We start from the raw sequence: 20546 nt of genomic DNA, 5'->3' as shown, positions 1-20546 counted from the left end.
AAAAAATGTTTTTATTGACTTCAGAAAGAGGGAGAGGGAGAGGGAAAAACATCAATGATGAGAGGGAATCATTGATTGGCTGCCTCCTGCATGCTCCCTACTGGGGATCGAGCCCACAACACAGGTATGTGCCCTGACTAGGAATCTAACCATGACCTTCTGGTTCATGGGTCAACACTGAGCCACACCGGCCCGGCATGTAGTTTAATTTTTTATCTCAGCATCAGCTTGGCTGTATTTCTCTTTTTGCTAGGACTGCTAGGAAGCTCAGAGGGAAATCTGCTCAGTTGCATTTTTTACTTCTGAAGGATCCCCCACTTCTGACATATGGTGTCTCAACTTTCTGAGTTCATGTTTAACTGGATGTGTGATGAGTCATTCATATTGGCCGCCTCAGAACCTGGTTGGTAGGAAGTTAGAAACGAATGATAAACAAAGGGTGCCATTAATTGTAGGAGCTTTGGAATCAAATGGACCTGGATTTAAATCCCAGCTCCACAACTTGGAGGATCTTGGGCAATCATTTCACCTCCTGCACCTTGGTGTCATCATTAAATGTGGATGATGGGGCCTACTTCCTAGAGAGAATTGTAAAGCATCAAGCACAAAGCTTGGCAGATGGTAAATGATCAACATTAATTGCTATTATTGTTATAAGGACTTTCATTCCAATGACGAGGGGAACAAACTCAGGGAACTCTGTATACCCCCAATGGCAAGTGCCATCCTGCACCCAGTCCCCAGGTTTGACAATCAGGAACGAAGAGATTACAGTCACCAAGCCAGGCTGAAGCTCTGGGAGGGCAGGTAGCACATCAGTGCTGTTCACCGTTTAGTACAGGGTCTAGCACATACTCAACATCCGTGAATGAATGAATGAATGAATGGGCAGATACCATGGGCCAAAGTATGTAGCTCTGTTTGTGGGTGCCATGCAGCCAGGGTGTCTAAGGGCCCTAGAAGGCCTTCCTCCTGTGGGTTTCGGGGCACACAGACATTCTTCTTTAATCCTCACTGCGACCTAGGTGTGGGCTGCCTCCCATTTTACAGGTAAGAAAATGGAGATGCAGAGACACAAAGCACTTTGTCCACAGTCACCCAGGGGATGGGTGTTAAAGCCCCCAGGCCAGGAGGACCCTCCCCGCTACCCCCATCCCCACCTCCACTTCTGGCCCAAGTTCCTCCCTGGCCACAAAGACTCAGCTCTGTCCTCAAAAATATTTGGAAATTTTTATTTAAATGTTTTATGTTCCCTTTTAACCAACACCAAAAAGAGAAAAAGTTTTTTGCCGTCCCAAACAGGAGAGTCACTTCAGAGAGGAGCTGGCGTGCGTGTGTGTGTGTGTGTGTGTGTGTGTGTGTGTGTGTGTGTGTGTGTGTGTGCGCGCAGCTGGGAAGTGTCTGCCCGCCAGCCTGCTCTTCCCAGCCCAGGCCACCTGGGGCGGGACAGCCAGTCCCAGGAGCTGGCTTCCTGGGAGGCCTGGGATGAATGAGTGAGTAAACCCCCATCCTGAAGAGAAGGATCGGTCTCCCCTTCAGGTTGGGACATGAGCATGGAGGGCCCTGGTAGGTTCCAGATGGAAGGAGAGGGGAGTGGGATGGTCAGATCTGGAATGTTCCATGGAAGCTCCAGAGCCTCCGGATCTGGAGAAATATGTTTGCTAGAAAAATAAGATGCTTTGAGAATTTCTGCAGTCTGTTCTCTGCCTGCCCTAGAGAAACCTACCCTGTTGGCCAAAGGGGCCGTGGGGTGGGGGTAGGGGTGGAGGCTGGGCGCTGGTCCGGGCCCAGTGAAGGACCGGAAGGGAGCGAGGCGGGCAGCGGACTTTGGTTCCTGGGTCCCCTTCCTTGCAGCTGCAGAGGCTGTGGATGCCCCACCTCCCTGCCCCTTGAGGTGTGGGCTGCAGGCGGTGTGCAACGCTGGGACAGGGAGGCTGGCCATCTGTCATGGGCTAGTGGGTGCCCCGGCCCTGGGCCCTCAGAACAGGATGCCCAGGGGGAGCAGGGCCAGCAGGAGCACCAAGGGGCCCGGGGCGGGGCTGCCTGAGGAGCTGGCTGAGGCACAGTGGTCACGGTTGGCACCGATGCAGGCCGCATACGCCATCACGTGGGGGATGTAGTTCTGCTCATGGACGCCGTGCAGCAGGTGTGCCATGGGGCCCTTGGCGAAGACCGCCACGTCCTCCCCGCCGTGGGTCTCGTGGCGCAGGGGCACGGCAGACTGCGCCTGGTAGTTGTTGTGAGCTGTGGGCCAGAAGAAACACTTGCAGGGAGCCTACCAAGGGCCTGGTGCTATGCAGCAGCTTCTCCGTGCCCCTCCCAGGCTGGCTGGAACGACCCATTTTACCGAAGGGAAAACTGAGGCTGAGTGCGTGGAAGACATTCCACACAGGCCACAGGATTCCGGCCTGAGTCTGTTCTAACATAGAAGCCTACACTCTCAACCCTCAGAAGAGAAAATCAGCTATTGGACTAGAAGGAAAGAGTCAACCTAGGAGAGGCGCTTACCATTGGCTGCACATTAGACCCGCCCCCGCCCCCCAGGGGCCTCTGGGGACATCAAAACAAATGCACATTCAACAACAGGGAATTAGATGAACACCCTGGAAAGGCTCATGCATTGGAATATTATGCGGTCAGCAAAAATGACATTGAATAGCAAACACCTGTTTGTGCCAGGCTCCATGCTAAGCTCATCAGACCCCTTTAGCTTTTCAGGTGACCGTGGGAGGTAGAACCCGTTCATGGAGGAAACAGAAGCTGAGCGCTGACGTTATGGGCCCAAGGTCCCAGCGCTAATGAATGGTACAAGGGAATTCACACTGAAACTGTTCGGACTCAGCGCTGGCTATTCTGAGACCCCGGACCTTGACCACAAGCCTACACTCTGTTCCCAGGCCCATCCCCGAGGGGGGTCCTGTCCCCTCCCAGCCCTGCGTCTTGGCAGTCTCACCGTAGTCCACCATGGAGACATTCTCTCGCTCACCGCCCACCACCTTGTAGCCAGGCCCGTTGCCATACAGGATAGCAGTAAAGGGCTTCTTGTCCGTGTCGCTCAACATGGGGGCCAGACCTGCACAGGAAGACATGGGTCCAGGGGTCCTGTTGGAGCACTGGGGGTACAGTCCCTTGGAAGGGCCTGACCCACCTCCATGAAGCCACCTTCCAAACCTGATTTACTTCCCACCAACCATCCCTCAGTTTTCGCTCTGCCCCTATCCCTCCCATACATCTACCCATCCTCTCTCTCGTTCTTCAATCCATCCATCATCTAGGCCAGTGGTCGGCAAACTCATGAGTCAACAGAGCCAAATATCAACAGTACAACGATTACAATTTCTTTTCAGAGCCAAATTTTTTAAACTTAAACTTCTTCTAACGCCACTTCTTCAAAATAGACTCGCCCAGGCCGTGGTATTTTGTGGAAGAGCCACACTCACGGGGCCAAAGAGCCCTTAGATTCTAGGCAGCTGGCCACCCACTCATGCACTCCCCTCACTCTGTCCTTCCACCCTGCATTCCCCCAGCCACCAGTAAATCCTCATGAGTGCCACCTGTGCCAGGCGCTGGGCTTGCTGGCTCTCCAACCCCCTCCTGCTCCCAGATGCCCACCCCACTGGAGGCCCACCTACCAAAGATAGAGTTGCCACGGGGGGTGTACCCGCCAAAGGTGAACACGTGGGAGTGGTCAGCAGTGACGACGGTCAGTGTGTCATCCAGGGAGGTCATGGTGCCGGCCTGCCCAATTGCCTGGTCCATCTCCACTGCCTCGTGCAACGCCTGCTTGGCCTTGCCCTCGTGGTGCCCGTGGTCAATCCTGCCTCCTTTGGACACCAAGGCAAAGGCCTCGGGTGAGGAGGAGGGGAAGAAGATGGGCAGCCCCGAGCCCCACCACACGACCGTGGGTTCATCTTCCTTTGATGGGGAACCGCCACATGCCAGGCACACGAGGCTCTCATGCAGCCATTCGGCCTGTACAGCAGCTCAGAGGGGCGAGTTGCTGGCCAAAGGCTTACACGTGGAGAGTGCAAAGCCAGGATTTAAAGCAGATCCCCTGACTGAAAGCCTGTGCTCCTTCCACCACCCCACGCTGCTCCCAGCACCCCTTCTCCAGCTGCTTGGAGTCCCCGAGACGTTGGAGAGGCAGGGAGGGAACCAACGTGCCTGAGTGCCCCCTAGGTGCCAGGTGTGACAAGCTGGTATCTTGTTTCCCCTTCACATCAATCCTGGGCGGAGACGAGTACAATCAGCCCCATTTACAGATGGAGCCACTGAGGCCTGGAGTGGGGAAGTCACGTGCCCAACGTGGCGTTTGCTGGGATCTGAACTCAGGTGTGCCTCACTCCAGATCACCTGCTTTTCCTCCTGCACTTGGAACAGTCCCCCCTGAGTGAAAAGCAGTCCTAAAAGGTGGTGAAAGCCCTCGGTGCCTGGGCGGGGCCCTCGGCAGAATTCCAGAAAGGCCTGTGGAACCCTGGGTCCCGTGCTGCCTCCACAGTGAGTACAAGAGGCCTGGCACAAAGCCGGCTTCAAGGTCACAGTCAAGGGCTGTGTGACCTGCGGGAGCGCCTCCTCGTCTCCCACCAGGAGATGCTGCCTGGGTGGACACTCCCAACTCGGAGGGTCCTGAGCCTGGGGCCTGGCCACCCTCCCTGCCGCTGGCCTGAGCCTCACCACTCTGGCCTGGCAGGCTGGGAGGGTGGGTCTTGCCTTTGTTGTGGCTCTGGAGCAGCTGGCCTGGCGGGCCCAGTCCTGGCCCTGCTCACAAAGAGCTCTGCTCCCGGGGGAGCCCGTGCTCACCGCCGCTGGGTCTTGGCTGGGTCCTCGGCGTCAGAGGCCTGGTCCGGGCCAGGCCGAGACCGAGACCGAGACCGCCATGCTTGAATGGGAACCCCGGGGTTTGGCAAGAAAGTGGTCAAGCCGGGCTGGCCGCCACTGGCCTCTGGAGGGCGGAGGGGTCTGAGTGTGTCTGTATGTGTGGAAATGTGTGTGCATGTGTATGTGTACATGAAGACAGTGGCTGTTAGAACTTTGGGAGATTCCAGGAACTTTATCGTGTCCTCAAACTTCCTGCTGTTATTGACTTAGCTAGTATGTAAATATCATCATCATAATAATAGCAACTGAAGCTGTATTCTCTGCTGGGCCCTGTTCCAAGTACTTTATGTCTCTGAATATAATGGATGCTAATAACCCTTCTATGAGAGGGGGACTGTGTGGGGCCTCATTAAATAGAAATGTCTGGTGGAGGTCCCACAGCCAGTGGATGGCTGCATCAGGACAGGGCCTGAGCCTGACTCCAGGGCCTCGCCACCGCCCGGGAAACTACGAATGCCACATACAGCACTGTTCACTCCCCCAGGGTCTGGCTCTCCCCATCTGGGGGACCTGGGATATTGCAGGGCCTGCCCTGGCCTTTTCTTCTCAGGGACAGGCCTCAGGAACCGGACCTTGGCCCCACACATGCCTAATGACAATAGAAGTCCAGCTGTGAGGGCTCTTGTCCAGCTGTGAGGGCTCCCGTGGACCAACAGGCATCTGCAGAAGAGGCCCCTGGGCCTGTGTCCTTGAGCCCCTTCAGGCAGCTGCTCAGAGTACAGATGTCTACTGGGCCTGCTGGTTTGTCTTTTGGGAAGGGTGAAGCTTAGGGGGCTGCACACCCCTCCAGAGCCAGGCCTCCGGGAGGACCTCCCAGAAGGAAGAAACCCGCCTCCTCTTCCAGGAAGCCTTCCTGGACTAGGAAGCCTGGCACACATGTATGTGTGATGAACAGCTTGTTGGGCTGGGAGCTTCAGCACTGCCCTTTTCTCCCCCAACCCACAACCCATCCTCCCGAAAGGACTTTCCCCCATCATCCCAAACTGGACCGTTCCCTTTGAGAGCTGGACCTCCCTGTCCCCTGACCTCAGGGCTGTGCATCCACGAGCTCTCGGGCAGTGGCCCTGCCGTCAGGCCTGAGCCCTACCTTCCACCAGCAAGAAGAAGCCTTTGGGGTTCTTGCTCAGGATCTTGATGGCAACCTCCACCATCTCGGAGAGGGAAGGGTCCGTCACGTTGTTCCTGTTCAGCTCGTACTGCATGTCCCCCGGTTCAAAGAGGCCTGAGGAGGAGGTGGATGGTGAGACTTCATGACCTGCTAGGAGGATCCCCAAGGAACCGGCGGTGTCTATGGGAGCACAGGTTCCCCACCCACAACTTGGGGGCAAAGTGGAGGGAAGGAAGCTCATCTGGATGGCTCTTGGCACCCAAAGTGTGGTGTGGGCACACCATGGACAGAGGTCACCATGTCCGTTTAAAGAGGGGACTGAGGCTCAGGGGGTCAGTCACTGCTATTTTCAGCTGCTGCGTAGAGATCTGGGAATCAAGTCCATCCGCCTGCCTCCCAGCCTGAAGGGCCCCGCACACAGCACCATGTCCCTCAGGCAGGACTGTGCCCTGGACTGGACAGGGCAGCGTGCCTGTGTGTTTACATGCCAGTTACAGGTCAGGTTTGAAGTGCACGGTGCCCTGAGCAGGGAAACAACAGAAGGTTTGGGGTCACTGTCCCTTCTGTTCACTGAGCTCAGTTTTTCCGTTTAGGAAGCAAGGAATGACCCATTTCTTGTCCATGTCACAAGACTGCATGTGCACCGGCTGGTGTTTTAGGTTCTGGGTATCCTTCCAGAATAATCGACCTTCTGTGAGTGTGTGTACAGCCAAACAAGAGTTATGATTCGCAGAATGCTCACTCTGTATCACGTGCCACTCCAAGTGCTTTGGAAGCTGGTAGGTGCCAGCCTCCAAGAGGGCACCCAATAAGCCCTGGCGGGACCCCTCCCTCAATGACTAGGGCTGGCCTGTGCAGCCGATAGAATTCTGCAGGAATGACGATGTGTGGCTCTCAGGTCTGGGCCTAAGACACGGCAGCTTCTGCTTCACATGCTCTTGGGTTTCTGGGAGAAGCCAGCCGCCATGTTGTGAGGACACTCAAGCAGCTCAGTGGAGAGGTCCATGGGGCAGGGAACTGAGGCCTCCTGCCAACCCATTAGCCATCTGAGCAAGCCGTCTGGGAAGCCCCAGACCCAGGCTAGCTTCCAGAGGACTGCAACCTCCTGAGAGACCCAGCCACGCTGCTCCTAATTCCTGACCCAAAGAAACAGCACATGCAGCAACAATTTACTCTTATTTTAAACTGTTAAGTTTTGGGATAGTTTGATACACAGCAACCGAAAACCTATACAGTGCATTAGCTCATTTAATCCTCATGACAACCCTGAGGTAGGCCCTATCATTATCCCCATTTTATAGAATTATTCCTCCTTTTAAAGAGGAAACTGAGGCACAGAGAAGATAAATCACCTGCTCAAGGTTGCACAGCTCATAGGTGGTGGGAGCCGGATTTGAACCCAGAACTCTGGCTCTAAGATCCATGAGTGGAACTGTCTTGCCCCATGAGTGCGTACACAGCTCCACACAGCCTGTGTGTAGTAGAGTCTGTGCCATGTGACCCAGGCAAGCAGAGGGCTGTATGTATCTGGGGATCCTCCGGGCGCCCAGCTCTGAGCCCATAATCACCAGTGACACACCCAGGACCTGAGGGCTGAGCTCTTTGGGAAAGGTTTGCAGGAGATTTTGCCACCGCTTGCTGGGCATGATAGCCGGGTGGGAAAGAGGACTCAGGTGTCCGCATGGCGGTGCTCACGTCTCCTGCCACCTAGCCCAGAGCCCCACCACGGCTCCCTTCTCCCTGCGGAGGAGGGAGCACCCCCAGTCAAGACCAGCAGTGACAGCCAGGCTGGCTTCCGCCCCGGCCACACAGCAGGGCTGGCTCCAGACCCCCGCTCCACAGCCTGGGACTTGTTTGCCTCAGCTCCGGCTTACCTGGGCCACACGCTAATCAGCCGGGTGGCATGCCAGAGGTCGCTCCCCTCTCTGACCTTCAGTGTCCCTTTGTGCTCCATGTGCTATTCACCCTGCACAGCCAGCAGATTTGGGGCCGAAATTCTATGAACCAGAACCCCTTCCTCACCCCTCCCAGCCCCTGGAGCCTGAGGGCAAAGATCCCTAAGTAGGGGGAGGGCAGGCTGAGACCTCACAGCCAGGTGCTGGGTCACACAGCTCTGGCCCCAGGGCACCCAGCCAGGCATCCACCACTCCAACCCCCGGCCCCCTTACCTAAGAGGTAGTCCACGGTGTTGGGGTTGAGGGCCAGGAGTTCGGTGCGGTTCCAGACGTAGTGAGAGTGCTAGGAGGAAGGGCCTGTCAGTCGTGTGGGGGCTGGGGAGTGACAAGGACTGACCCCAGCTGGTCCCTGAGTCTGGGACATGTATTTGTTTTCTTTCATCCTTTAACAATCCTTCCCTGAGGACTGACCATCCCTACCCTCAAGAAATGACAAGTAAATAGGTAAGTCTAATGTAGGGGAAGAATTCTGAGAGACCAGGGAATACTGAGCCCAAGGGTGAGATCAGGGAGGGCTTCCTGGTGGAGGTGATGTCTTAAGGAGGCCCTGGAGGACAAGTGGAAATTGATCAGCCTGGCGTCAGGAAGTTGAGTTCTAACTAGAGGAACATGGGGCAAAGAAGAGGCAGGCATAGGTCCCAGGAGTCTTGAGTGCCCACTGAGAGGTATGAGCTGTGTTCCTTGGGCCATGGAGAGCCAGGGGGGAAGCGAAGCCCTAGCTCTGTCCTGGGGACCCCCTATGTACTGGGTCCAGGGCACAGGGGCCATAGGAAGAGGCTGGTTGTCTTGCCTGAAGGTGGCAGCATTCAGGGCCTGGACTGGGGGTCCTAGCACTGCCAGGAATCAGCTGTGAGTCCTGGGGAGTGTCCTTTGTCTTCTCTGGGCAATGACATTGGGATCAGTGGTTTTCAAACCTCAGGGGTTATTATGGGAAGGAGGCTATTATGGCTAAGACAGTGGGGCTCTGTTCCCCCACTCCCATCCTGTCCTCTGCTTCCCTGAGGTGTGTTATCTCATTAAACCCCACATCGGCCCTATAAGGTTGGGATTATTATGTCTTTTACGGATGAGGAAACTGAGATACACAGATGACATAGCTATTCGGTGGTGAAGACACTCTAGAACCTACTCTTAAGACATGGTTCACAATGAATGTATGGCCTCCTGGGAGCCCACGGTGATGCCCTGCCTGGGCCAGTGCTGGGGGCCCTCTCCCTTCCTTTGGGGGTCTAGACTGAGCTCCTTGGAGCTCCCTGCCTATGCAAGAATTAAGCTCTGGTCCTATGTCCCAGGTAGAGAAATCGAGGCTGTCTTGCTGGCCTGGGCCGGGAGCGGCTCTGGCCCAGCCCGAGCTGACTCAGAAGGAATGGGAAAGGTTCAAAGCAGCTCACCAGCCCCACGGGGGCCTTTCCCCAGCCCCTGCCCCCAGCTCACTCTTGGCCCAGCCCCAGCCCACAAGGCCTCCCCTGGGGCCAGTCCTGGAACCCTCAGAAACCCAACCCTAGAGTGACATCAAAGTGGCTGCCAGGCTGCTCCCCACTGTCTTCAGCCCTGACCACAGTCATCCAGACCCCAGCTGCCCCAGGCCCGGCGGCCGGCAGCACAGATTACAAAGGCCACAGCCGCTCCGGGAGCCAGAGCCGGGGCCCTTCCCACGTTCTAGCCTCCCTTCCCCAGCACGTGCCCTCGCCCTGGCCAGAGCCAGCTCACTGTGGAGGGCTTCTACCTCACGCCCTGCCGCCTCTGCCTGCAAGACCTCCCAAAGCTGCCTCCCCTCCTCCCCACGGTCAGGCCTTCTCGGCCCCTCCCTGTGGCCTGTCCCCTCTGGGCTCCAGTAGGTCCTGGGCATCCACCATGCGAGCACTCAGTGCTCCACGTTTCCTTGACCATCCGATCCATCCCTGGACCTCATGCCAGCCAGGGGCCCTGCACACAGTAGGGGCCCTGCACACAGTAGGGGCTCAGGGGACTGAATGTCCATGCAGGCTATTCCTTGGCCCACCCCCCTTTGTGCTGCCTAGCTCTCCCATTGCCCTCCCCTGAAGGAAGGAATTGATTGATTACCTACTATGCGCCATTCATGTATCTGTTAGGCCATTTGAGCCTGTTGAGGTAAGAAGTATGACCACCCAGCCGGGCCCCACCGCAGGCCACCCCGCATCGGTCCCTGAACGGCTACCTTATGTCTGGGTTTGAAGCTCTTCCAGATGTCGATGAGGTTTAGGCCGTCCAGCCTCGTGCCCCTGGCCTTCTCGTCTTGCTCATACTCCACGTCGGTTCTATTCTTGGGGAACATATACTTCCGGCCGCCCCCCATGATCACCTAAAGGGGACAGGAGCCATCAGTACCCTGGGGTTCCAAGCTGTTGGGCAGCCCCAGGGGCCCCGTGGTGTGGGTGCCTCTCCCACCGGAGAGTCTTGGGTCAGTCTGCACTGCTCTCTGGGGCCCCCCTTTTCCAGGTGGGGGAGGACAGTGAGTCTACGGGATGGTGAAATGTCAGAGCTGCGGATACTCGCCCTCACCTGCTCTCCAGACGCCTAACAGAATGCCCCTTGGGTAAAAACAGTGCCGCTGCTCAGCGCTGCCTGTGTCACATTCTGGAGTTGAGCACCCCAGACACATTCTCCACTCGACTTCACCCCAGGCCGCAAGGGAGCCGTGTACTGTACTCACTTCCCCATGAGGACATGGCCGCAGAAATCGGCTTTCTTTTCCCCAAGGCCACACAGCCAGTAAGGGGCAGAGCCAGGATTCGAACCCGAGCCTCCTCCGACCCTGGCACTGGGGCCCCGCTGTGTCCGCAGAGCCCACGGTGGAGGCTCCAAGAGCTTCCTCTCCCCACAGCGAGAGGCGAGGTGCCCGCAGGCCGAGGCCTCGCCGGGAGGTCTTGGGGCAGCCCAGCTGGGAGCTGGGCAAACAGCGGGCCAGGGCTCCCGTCTGCGGAGTCACCGCCAGGCTAATTTTACCCACCGCTGCCTGCGCGGGCGGGGGACGCGGGACTGTTTGTTTTCCTTGGGAGTCCATGTTTGAAGTCCTGACTATTTTTAAAACGGGGCCAAGAGCATAACAGCTGCCGCCCACAGTCACCACCACACCGGTGTCCTGTCACCACAGGCGTCAGCCCAGGCCGCCGCCCCTGGCTGACACCTCGGGGAGCAGAGCCGGCCTGGCATTTCCAGGCCCTCCTCTACCTTCCGCTCCATTTGCCTCCCGGGACCCAGGTTGTGTGGGGAGGTCCAGATGGGCAGGGCGCCCCAGGACCAGCTGGGATCATGGGGAACTGGTGGGGACATGGCTTTGAATCCTGACTCTGTCCCTTCTTGACCAAGGGCCTGTCACTTCTCCTCTCAGAGCCTCCGTTTCCTTACCTATAAAATGGAAATAGCACCCACCCCCAGGACCGGCACAGGAGGACTGCAGGCACCCAGGGGTGGCCTCCGCGGGGTGTTCCCATAGGGGCACATTCTCTGGGGGTGAGCAGGCTGTGAGAGGAGGAGAAGGGGCCCGGGTCACTGACCCCTTGCCCCCCCACCCCATTCCCACAGAACCTGACCCCTTGGCATCTTCGGCATGGAAACGAAGCCCCCAATCTTGGTGCCTGGAGCCTCCTCATTTCCAGCCCCGGCAGAGACTTCACACGGGCTCATTAAACTCCTAAATAACAGACTTGCTGTTTGGCTTTGGGGTTTGGGTTTGTGTCTTTCTTTTTTTGTTGTTTTTTTAGCAAAAGATATTTATTTTCAGGGCGGACACCAGGATTTTTGTTTCATGTGCAGCCTGGGGGCCGGGGGCTTTGGGGTGGCGGTGATGCAGGCCCGATGGGAGAGAAAAGGATGAGGAGAAAGGAGGCAAGGGAGGAGGGGCAGTACTCGCCCGGCCCTCCCTCCTCACTCTCACCCACGCTCATCCCCCAGTGGCTCCTGAGGACCCCCCTCAATCCACCCCTCACCCCCACTGGAGAAATCTTCCCTTAAAACTCCTGTCCCCTCTCAGGCTGTTCCTGCCAAATCTCTCTAAAGAGCAGTCCCATAATTATACCCTGTGCTTGTACAACAAATGTTCTCACATCATGACCTCATCTCGGCCTCCAGTGGCCCTAGGAGGGGGCAAGCGGGCTCTCTATTCTTGTACAGGTGGGGAAACTGAGTCAGGGAGGAGAAGTGACTTGTCCCAGGACACGGGTCAGGATGGCGGCCGTGCCTTGGATATATGCTCACTAAACGGGTCAGCAGGACAGTTTGTCCTGAAAGGGTGTTAAGCCACCACTAGGAAAAGGGAAGGCATGGGCTGGTACAGAGGCTGGGGGGCACTTTGAAATTGGGGGGATTCTATGGGGGACAGAAGGAGGGTCTGGGAGCCAGCAAGTTTGTCTGGTAAGGTTAGAAACAGAGGTAAGGGGTAGGCAGGACCTGGGGCTCCCTCTGAGCCTCACTGAACCCCTTCTAGGCTTGGGGGCCAAAGTCCCAGTTGCTCCCCCACCCGATCCCCACTGAGAAAGGAACAAGCCAGAGGTTCTCATTTAGGGAGAGAGCATGGGGACCCCTCTGGACATGTCTGGGTGGCAAGCATTCACACACCTGCTCGGGGTTTTAAAGCTTGTGTTTCGGGCAAGGACAAATGGCTCACTCATCAAAGCCACTGCTTTCTGAGCACTCCTACGTGTCAGGCCCTGCAGCCTCTACAGGGATCATTGTATTTAGATCTTGCAACGGGCTTACTGAGGATAGGTACACTTCACAAAGGGGGGTGAAAGGGAAGGCTCAAAGAGGTTAAGTAACTGACCCAAGGTCACACAGCTAGCAAACAGGGCAAGGATTTGAACCCAAGCAGTTTAAAAGTGAGAGCTGGTGCTAGCCGGTCCACACCACCTCGTCCCTGGGCATGCTGGATGAGTCGTGGGGCACATACCTGTTGGTGCACGTGGGGATATGCAGGGCAGACTCCCCTCAGATGGCCACCCCACCTCCCCGTGTAGTGGGAGTGCAGTGCCAGGCTCCAATTGACGAAATGATCCCTGGGCGCCCGGTTCTTGCGGTGTGGTGGCGGCCACATCAGGGTTTATCCCTCAGCCCCACCATGGAGAAATCCTACAGAGCCTCCCTGCCCCGACCACAAATCCTCTAATGGGCTGGGAGCCCTCCCAGGTGTTTGGGGAGCCAGGCCAAGCTGCTTCTCCCGTGCTAGCCTGTACCTGAGGCCTCAGCGTCCCCCCCCCCCCCCCCCCCCGAGATCCTGCCTCCCAGCCCGGGGGCCCCTGCACTGGCTGCACCCCCTGAACTCGCCTCGATGTCCCTGATGTTGTGCATGAGCTGGTAGGCAATGTCCTTGCAGCCCTGGCTCAGGGCCTCTGGGGGCATCTCGTTGTCCGAGTACCAGTCCCGGTCGGCGGAGTGGGCGTAGGAGGCGCTGGGGGTGGCGTGGTTCACTCGCGTGGTGGTCACGATGCCCACGGACTTCCCTGGGGTGCGGGAGAGGAGGGGTTGGCTTCATCTGCAGACGGTGGTGTCCAGGCTGCCTCTCCCTCCTCCTGGCTAAAGACTGGCCTCCTGTCAGTTTGCATGACTGCCTGGGCCTCAGTCTCCCCATCAGTATTTAACGGGGTGATGGTGGCTTCCATGTACTCCGGCAGCTCAGACACTCTGCCTCCCGGAGGAGCCCTGAGCTGTGAGCACCCGGGCGGAGTCCTCCCCTCCACCGAGGAGCCTGCAGGAGCACAGCAGCCCCCTACGGGCTCTCAGGTGGTGGTGTCGCCTGTGTCAGCTGGCCTCGTACCCTGACCCTAAAACTCCAGGGGACATGGGCCAGAGCCTCCCGCTTCCAGGAGGAAGGAGGACCCCCACGGGCTGGCACTGGGCTGGGCCCCTGGCCTTCCCCACACCAAGCCTCTGAGGGGCGATGTTTTCGTGCCATTTTACAGTGGGATGAATAGCCTCAGGGAAATGCTCCAGGGCCAGGACCCACACCGGAGTGGGTTCCTAAACCACCAGCCTCCCTGTCCTGGGCGGGATCCCATGAATAGTTCAGACTCTCAGAATCGGAGCTGGAAGAGCCCTGCAGAGCACCCTTTTTTCTACCCTCTCCCCATTGTCCAGTTGGGAAGACTGAGGCCCAGACAGGTCACAGAGCTGGGCCCCCTTCCCCACCACTACCCCCACTCACCGGCGTCCTTGGCCCAGCGCAGGATGGAGGTGACCTCGTTCCCCTGAGTGGTGTTGCAGTGGGAGCGCTGGGTGGCCGCGCTCACCCCCACGGTGCCCTCATTGGCCTTCACCCCACACAAGTAGGCAGTGGCGGTGCCCGCACTGTCGGGGACCTGAGCATTGGTGTTGTATGTCTGCAGGGAGGGAAGGAGGGTTGGAAGATGGCCAGGCCCTGGCTCACCCTGCTGCCCACCCACCCCCACCCACACCATGGGGCCGGGGCATGAGGGAGACAGAGAGGTCTCCCACAGCCTTGGCTGAGCCCTGCTGCCCACAGGTCCCCCCAGAGCCACAGCATCACCGAGCTGCCTGCTTCCTGCCCCCCTCCCTCTGCCCTGGCAGCCAGGGCAGCAAAAAGGAGCAGGAAGGCCACTCTCCAACACGTGGAAATGTTTGGCAGAGGAGAGGGGCTGGGCCAGCTAGGCCTCCCTCTGAGTCTGGGACTGTAGGAGCCGGCAAGGGGGAGGGGAAGGCAGGTGAATTCTGGGGAAGGGAAAGATGAGGGGCAGGAGGCTCAGTTCTTGAAGGGGGTGGGGAAGGAGAGGGGGAGGCAGGATCTAGAATGGAGACATGGGGACGAGGCCTTCTCCTGCTTCAGACCTTTAGTAGAGACCCTGAAACTGTCTCCCTTCCCCACCAGCCTGAGAGCTCCTTGAAGGCACAGAAACATCAGCCAGTCCCTGCTATTCCCTGGGAGTGTCGCAAGCATGTCAAACTCGTTTATTACACGAGGTATGTGGCCCGCCAGCCGCGAGTTTGACGTGCTTGGTCTAAAGCAGTGGTCGGCAAACTGTGGCTCGCGAGCCACATGCGGCTCACGAGACGCGGTTTGCCACTCTGTTGACTAATGAGTTTGCCGACCACTGTCATATACTACCCTTTACCTCTTTGCACACCATATGCCACAATTGCCTAATCCTCACAGCTTCCAACTACACGGTAACATTTAGTCTAGCCCAGTGGTCGGCAAACTCATTAGTCAACAGAGCGGCAAATTGCGGCTCGCGAGCCGCAGTTTGCCAACCACTGGTCTAGAGCAGTTGGTTCTCAACCTTTCTAATGCCACGACCCTTTAATACAGTCCCTCATGTTGTGGTGACCCCCAGCCATAAAATTATTTTCGTTGCTACTTCATAACTGTAATTTTGCTACAGTCACGACCCACAGGTTGAGAACCGCTAGCAGGGTCGCCTAAGACCATCGGAAAACACAGATATTTACATTACGATTCATTAACAGTAGCAAAATTACAGTTATGAAGTAGCAACGAAAATAATTTTATGGTTGGGGGTCACCACAACACGAGGGACTATATTAAAGGGTCGCGGCATTAGAAAGGTTGAGAACCACTGGTCTAGAGGATCTTTATTTCAGAACACCACTGCCAACGGTGATGACACCAGTAACAACAGCTACCACTTTACAGCAGTCATCGAATTAACTTCCCAAGCCACCTTGGGAGAGAATGAATGCAACAGAACCACATGGACGAGTAAGTACCGCCCGATTCCCTTTATATCAAGTACAAACGCAGGGACCGCGAGTCTGCGGGTGGGCGGGCGGGGGGCTCGGGCTGCTGTCGGGTTCATCCACCCGGATGCCGGTTATACCGACACGGGCGGTTTGTGAAAACCCACGCTGTGCGCGTGTGCACTTTTCTCGTATGTTATTCTTCAATCGATTTTTAAAAATCAATGCGCTAAGCCCTCAAAATAAAGTCTTGGGAAGTAGCTGCTGCTGCTCCCATTTCACAGCAGGGCCTTGGAGACGCCAGGAGGGCTGAGCACTTTGCCCTCCCTTTCTTGCGAGCTGCAAGCGGAGAGGCAGGGGCTGGAGCTCACCTTGGAGAGGGCCACGTGCGGGAACTTGTCCATCTCCAGCCTGGTCTCCTCCCCGGTGTTGTGGTGCAGCTGGCCCTTGAGGATGCGGGCGGCCGTCACCGTAGAGACGCCCATCCCTGTGGAGGGGAAACGAGGGCCTCAGCTTCTCCAGCCATTCTTCTCGGGCACCCATAGCTCTCTAGTTTGGTGCCAACTCAGGCTGGGCACTGGGCACCAGAGTATGGCTCTGGAAATGTGACTGGGCACCCCTCCCTCCCCAGGGGACCGCCTGGTACAGCCCATCTCGTGGGTCCACAGCCTGGCCCCATCTTCTTAAAATGTTCCCGGGGCTCCCCGCAGCCTCTTCAACACAGTCCCCTTCACCTCTGCCTGGCCCTGTGGCCCCCACCCTAGGTGCCCTGTCCAGCCCCTCCCTCGGGCCTCAGGCCTCACCGTCTCCCAGGAACATGATGGTGTTCTTAGCCACGTTGGTATTGAGATTCTGAAGGCTCAGGGCATGTTTCAGGGTCTGCTGAGCTTGGTCTCTCCAGTACTTGGGGTCTTTCTCTTTCTCTGTACAGACAGCGAAGCAGAGTTATTTGGCAGGGGGTGGGCCTAGCTTCTCATCCCCAGACTTACAGGTACCTCAGCTTCTCATACCTGAGGGCAGGGTGCCGGGATGGGGAGGGAGCAGTAGATGCCCATCTGACAGTCATCGTGCGGTTTGTAAACCTATTCCTACCTAATCCTCCAAACAAGCCTGTGGACCCTGGGTCTTCTCCCCACATCTCAGAATGAAGAAACCAAGGCTCAGAGACACCAAGTGACTAGCCCAAGGCCACACAGCACTGGCAGACTCTGGCAGAGCTGAGTTCCACTCCAAAGCCCAGGCTCTTTCCTTCCACCCAGTAGAGGGACATTTCTGCTAAGGCAGCAAATGAATTGGACGAGCGAGAGATTAGGAAGGTAATGTTTAAGCCGTTCAAGAGAACAAACTACTTACAACTGCGTGAGTCCCCAGACGTCTCAGTCATCAATTATAAACTCTGCGTGGCTTACTGATTAAGTAGGCTCAGCAGGAACCTGGCTTAGTGCTGGAAAGTGAAACCTGTCTTTTGTTTAAAGACTTGCCTTTTGTTTAAGGAACCCAATGGCAATAGCTACGCACAACCTCACTCCTGTTAGGGTAATTGAGCACATTCTGAATCCCCAACCTTGAGGTAAAACGGAACCAGGAATGCTCTTTCCTTCCTCTTTTTCTCTCTCCCTCTCCCTCGCCTGTGTTGTGTCCAGTGGTCAATCTTCCAGTGGAAAGAACACAGCTGTGGTGTCTGACGAACCTCACTGGCCCCCCTCCCCATCGCGGCTGTGCCAAGTCCAGGCTGTGTAGACAAGTCACCTCCCCGAGCCTCCGTTTCCCCCCCTTCAAATGCGTAGTCTGTACCTTCCTCTCGGGGTCTCATGAGGACTGGATTAGGCAGTGACACACCTGGCCCACGGGAGAACATGGAAAGCCCATCCCCCACCCCCGAGTAATTCCATCCCCAGACTTGGACTCCCTTGTTTTTCCAGAGGTCCAGCTCCCCGTCCCCGGGCGTCAGGGGCCTTCCCATGCCTGCTGGGCTCCCCTCTGTACTCGGGCCCCTTAAACCAGCGCATCGGAGTACAGAAGCCAGGAGGTAGGCTCTGTCTTCCAATGCCTCCCGGTCGGAGAGGGGAAGGCTGAGGCCGGGAGGAGCGGGAGGGTTTGTCCAAGGCCGAGCTGCGTATTCGTGGGCTGAGGACACGCGCCTCCCCCTGGGCCCAGCTCAGGCCTGCGCCGCCCTGCAGGGCTTCCAGGCAAGTGCCTGGCACACAGCAGCCTGATGGGGCGGCCACCATATTTCCTCCACGTTATGAAATGCAACAGGGAGCATCGAGATTAGAGCTGAAGAAGAAAAACAGGAAACCCACACATCTAGGGGCGTGCCCCTGCCTCAGGTGGGCGGAGGCAGAAGGAAGCCACTCTTGGCCTCAAGCCTTGGGCGCATCCACACTTCACTCCCTCCCCAAAAGAGGTCTCCCCTTATGTCACCCCCCCAACCCCTTAGCCCACCACCTTCCCCTGGCAGCCCCCAGCACTGCCTCTCTCCTGAAGGTGTCTGCTGAGCTCACTAACTTCAGACCCCAGGCAAATGGGGGGACACAGCTACCTACAGCAGTGCTAGGACTAAATGAGGCAAAGCCTGGGACAGTGCCCGGTACTGGCTTTGATCAGGGATCCCACTGGCTCAGGAGACCCCCCCACCCCACACCACAGTGCCCAGCGCTGGTCCAGGAGCTTCTTTGGCCATTTGGGTGCCACCTGGGTGGTGATGCACTTGTACCCTTCCTGGGCACCTGCAGCCTGCCGCCCCACTTGCCCTGCACCTGTTGCTCCTTCCCCACACAAGCTCTGCTACCAGTTTGCCAAGTTCCCTGCTGTGCTGCTCCCTGCGGACCCGTGCCATTCTCACCAGAGGCATCCCAGGGCTTGCCCCTCAGTGCGGTTCAGTGGATGCCAAACGGACTCCATTGTCAGAGAACTGAGCTCAGCCATGACGGCTTTGGACAATTGAATATCAGGAGGCCATTGTTTTCACCGCCCATTTCTTTTTCAGCTCTAATCACCGTGCAACGCTATACTTGTCGGCTTACGGTACGTACGGTGTGGTTTTGTTTTTGTCAGCTTACAGTACGTACGGTGTGGTTTTGTTTATGTGAAATTCAAAAGGCAAACCTCGTCTGTGGTGGCAGGAGTGTACCTACTGGTAGTCACTTCCTTTGGCGTGGGGGTTGGGAGGGCAGGGAAAGCCCCTGGGTGTCCCGTGCCTGGAAGTGTTTTCCTTGATCTGGGCGGGGGTTACATGGATTTATAAAACTGTATCTATGACTAACTTGGTGTAAGTTACACCAAATTTTTTAAAAAGGAAAGAAAACACAGTGTACCACTCTGCACACTCATCAGAGTGGCTAAAACGAAACAGATCACACAAAAACTGAATTGCTGAATTTTTTTAAATTGCTGAATATTTGAAGGTTTTTCATTTCATCACTTTTTCATCCTTTTTCCTTTTCATCCTTTTTCCTTTTCATCCATCTGCTCACCTCTCACCAGTTGGGTGCTGAGAAAGCAGGGACTCAGTCTTGGGTCCCCAAAGGCACACACTGAAAGGCATCATGGGGTCGCAGAGGGAGCGGCAGCCTGGGAAGCCAGCAGCTCAGGTCCTCAGCCCAGCTCTGTACTGACTCACTGGGTGACCTGGCAAGGCCGGTCCTTCTCTGTACCCTAATTTTCTGATCTGTTGAAATATCTTCTCCCTAATAGCCCCCTCCCTGCTAGACACTGTGACTGGACCATGTCCCCGCTAGACACTGTGACTGGACCATGTCCTTCCCACAATAGCCTTGAGGAATGATCTCCACCGAATAGATGGAGAAATTAAGGCTCAGTGAGGGCGGTGGGGGGTGCTTCCAGCCACATGGTGGATGGAGCCAAGGAAGGCTCCCCTCTCTAATCACAGGTACGGAAATGCTGAAAACGACAACAACAAAAAACCCAACTCAAAACAAAAACAGTACATAGCTTGAAAAAGGAGGAAGAGAGGGGAGGGGTATGCCCGGAAATTCAAAACCAGAGGAGTAAACAGGAGCGGATGCTGAGGCCCTGGGATGTAAGACAAGATGCAGGTCTAGGTTGAAGCGGTTTTAATGTGCCTGTTTGACCTTGGAGCTATGGAAGGGACAGGGACAGAAGCCAGTCATGAGACATGTGAACTCGACTCCAAAACTGAGCCAGTGCTAAGCGGGGTCTGAGTTTATGGCATAAGAACCTCGAACTGAGAAATTAACATAAAAACGTATCTAGAATTCGTTGAAAAATCTGATATAATCTGCACTGTAGAAACATTCCCATCTGACTGTCCAAGAGAAAACAAAAAAACCAACTCCTGTTGAGGATGAGTTCACAAGCAACAGTTACAAACCACAAGGAAATGCACTCACTACTCCATGAGCTAAGCAGACAAAACCGACAGGAGACTTAGCGTACCAAGCCCTGGAAGAGTTTACTGAATAAGTTATATTTCAGGTTATAGAGAGATGAGAGAAGAGAAATCTCAATTAAAGAACAAGAAAATGTAAAGCAGGAATGCGTGACTGACTACACGAGCACGTGCAGTAGCCAAGCTGGGTCTTCCCATTCTGACATTTGTTTCCTGCTCTTAGATACTTTGGGTGATTTTGTGACCCTGAACATAGGCAATGCCCTCATCCTACCCCACCTGCACCAGGTCTTCCCACCCTCCGTCTGTGCCCCCCAATCCTACCTGGCACTAAGGAGGTGGTAAGGCAGGTGCCAATGGCCAGCACCAAGAATGGTGAAATCATGATGCGCTCCAAGCCCTGCTCTCTCTCTGGAGCCCAGAGGTACAGTCCACGTGGGTGGGAGGGGTGGGCTGGCAGTGGTCAGCGGTTAGCCGATGTTAGCTGATGTTCCGATCCTAAAAATGAAAAAAAAAAATTTTTTTTTAAAAAAAAGACACGTGGGCCACAGCTCCAGAGTTC

The 20546-nt window shown here is 56.3% G+C and overlaps 1 protein-coding gene across 1 annotated transcript in view; it reads right to left on the bottom strand.

Moving 5' to 3' along the window:
* Window positions 1-20546, bottom strand: part of ALPL (alkaline phosphatase, biomineralization associated) — a 58991-nt gene continuing 38445 nt past the window's right edge. The window contains exons 2-12 of the mRNA XM_080656049.1: window positions 20309-20482; window positions 16416-16535; window positions 15984-16099; window positions 14102-14276; window positions 13225-13400; window positions 10121-10264; window positions 8155-8224; window positions 5966-6100; window positions 3633-3824; window positions 2954-3073; window positions 1-2244 (exon numbers count right to left, since the gene is read on the bottom strand). Coding sequence (XP_080512175.1) covers window positions 1979-2244; window positions 2954-3073; window positions 3633-3824; window positions 5966-6100; window positions 8155-8224; window positions 10121-10264; window positions 13225-13400; window positions 14102-14276; window positions 15984-16099; window positions 16416-16535; window positions 20309-20369 — 1575 coding nt within the window. The 5' untranslated portion in view covers window positions 20370-20482 and the 3' untranslated portion in view covers window positions 1-1978. The remainder of the gene's footprint in view (window positions 2245-2953; window positions 3074-3632; window positions 3825-5965; window positions 6101-8154; window positions 8225-10120; window positions 10265-13224; window positions 13401-14101; window positions 14277-15983; window positions 16100-16415; window positions 16536-20308; window positions 20483-20546) is intronic.

The sequence above is a fragment of the Plecotus auritus genome, assembly GCF_963455305.1.
Source record: "Plecotus auritus genome assembly, chromosome: 2".
In the NCBI taxonomy this organism is placed as follows: domain Eukaryota; kingdom Metazoa; phylum Chordata; class Mammalia; order Chiroptera; family Vespertilionidae; genus Plecotus; species Plecotus auritus.
Note: the sequence above shows the minus strand (reverse complement) of the source record. Positions and strands in the feature narration are given on the sequence as shown.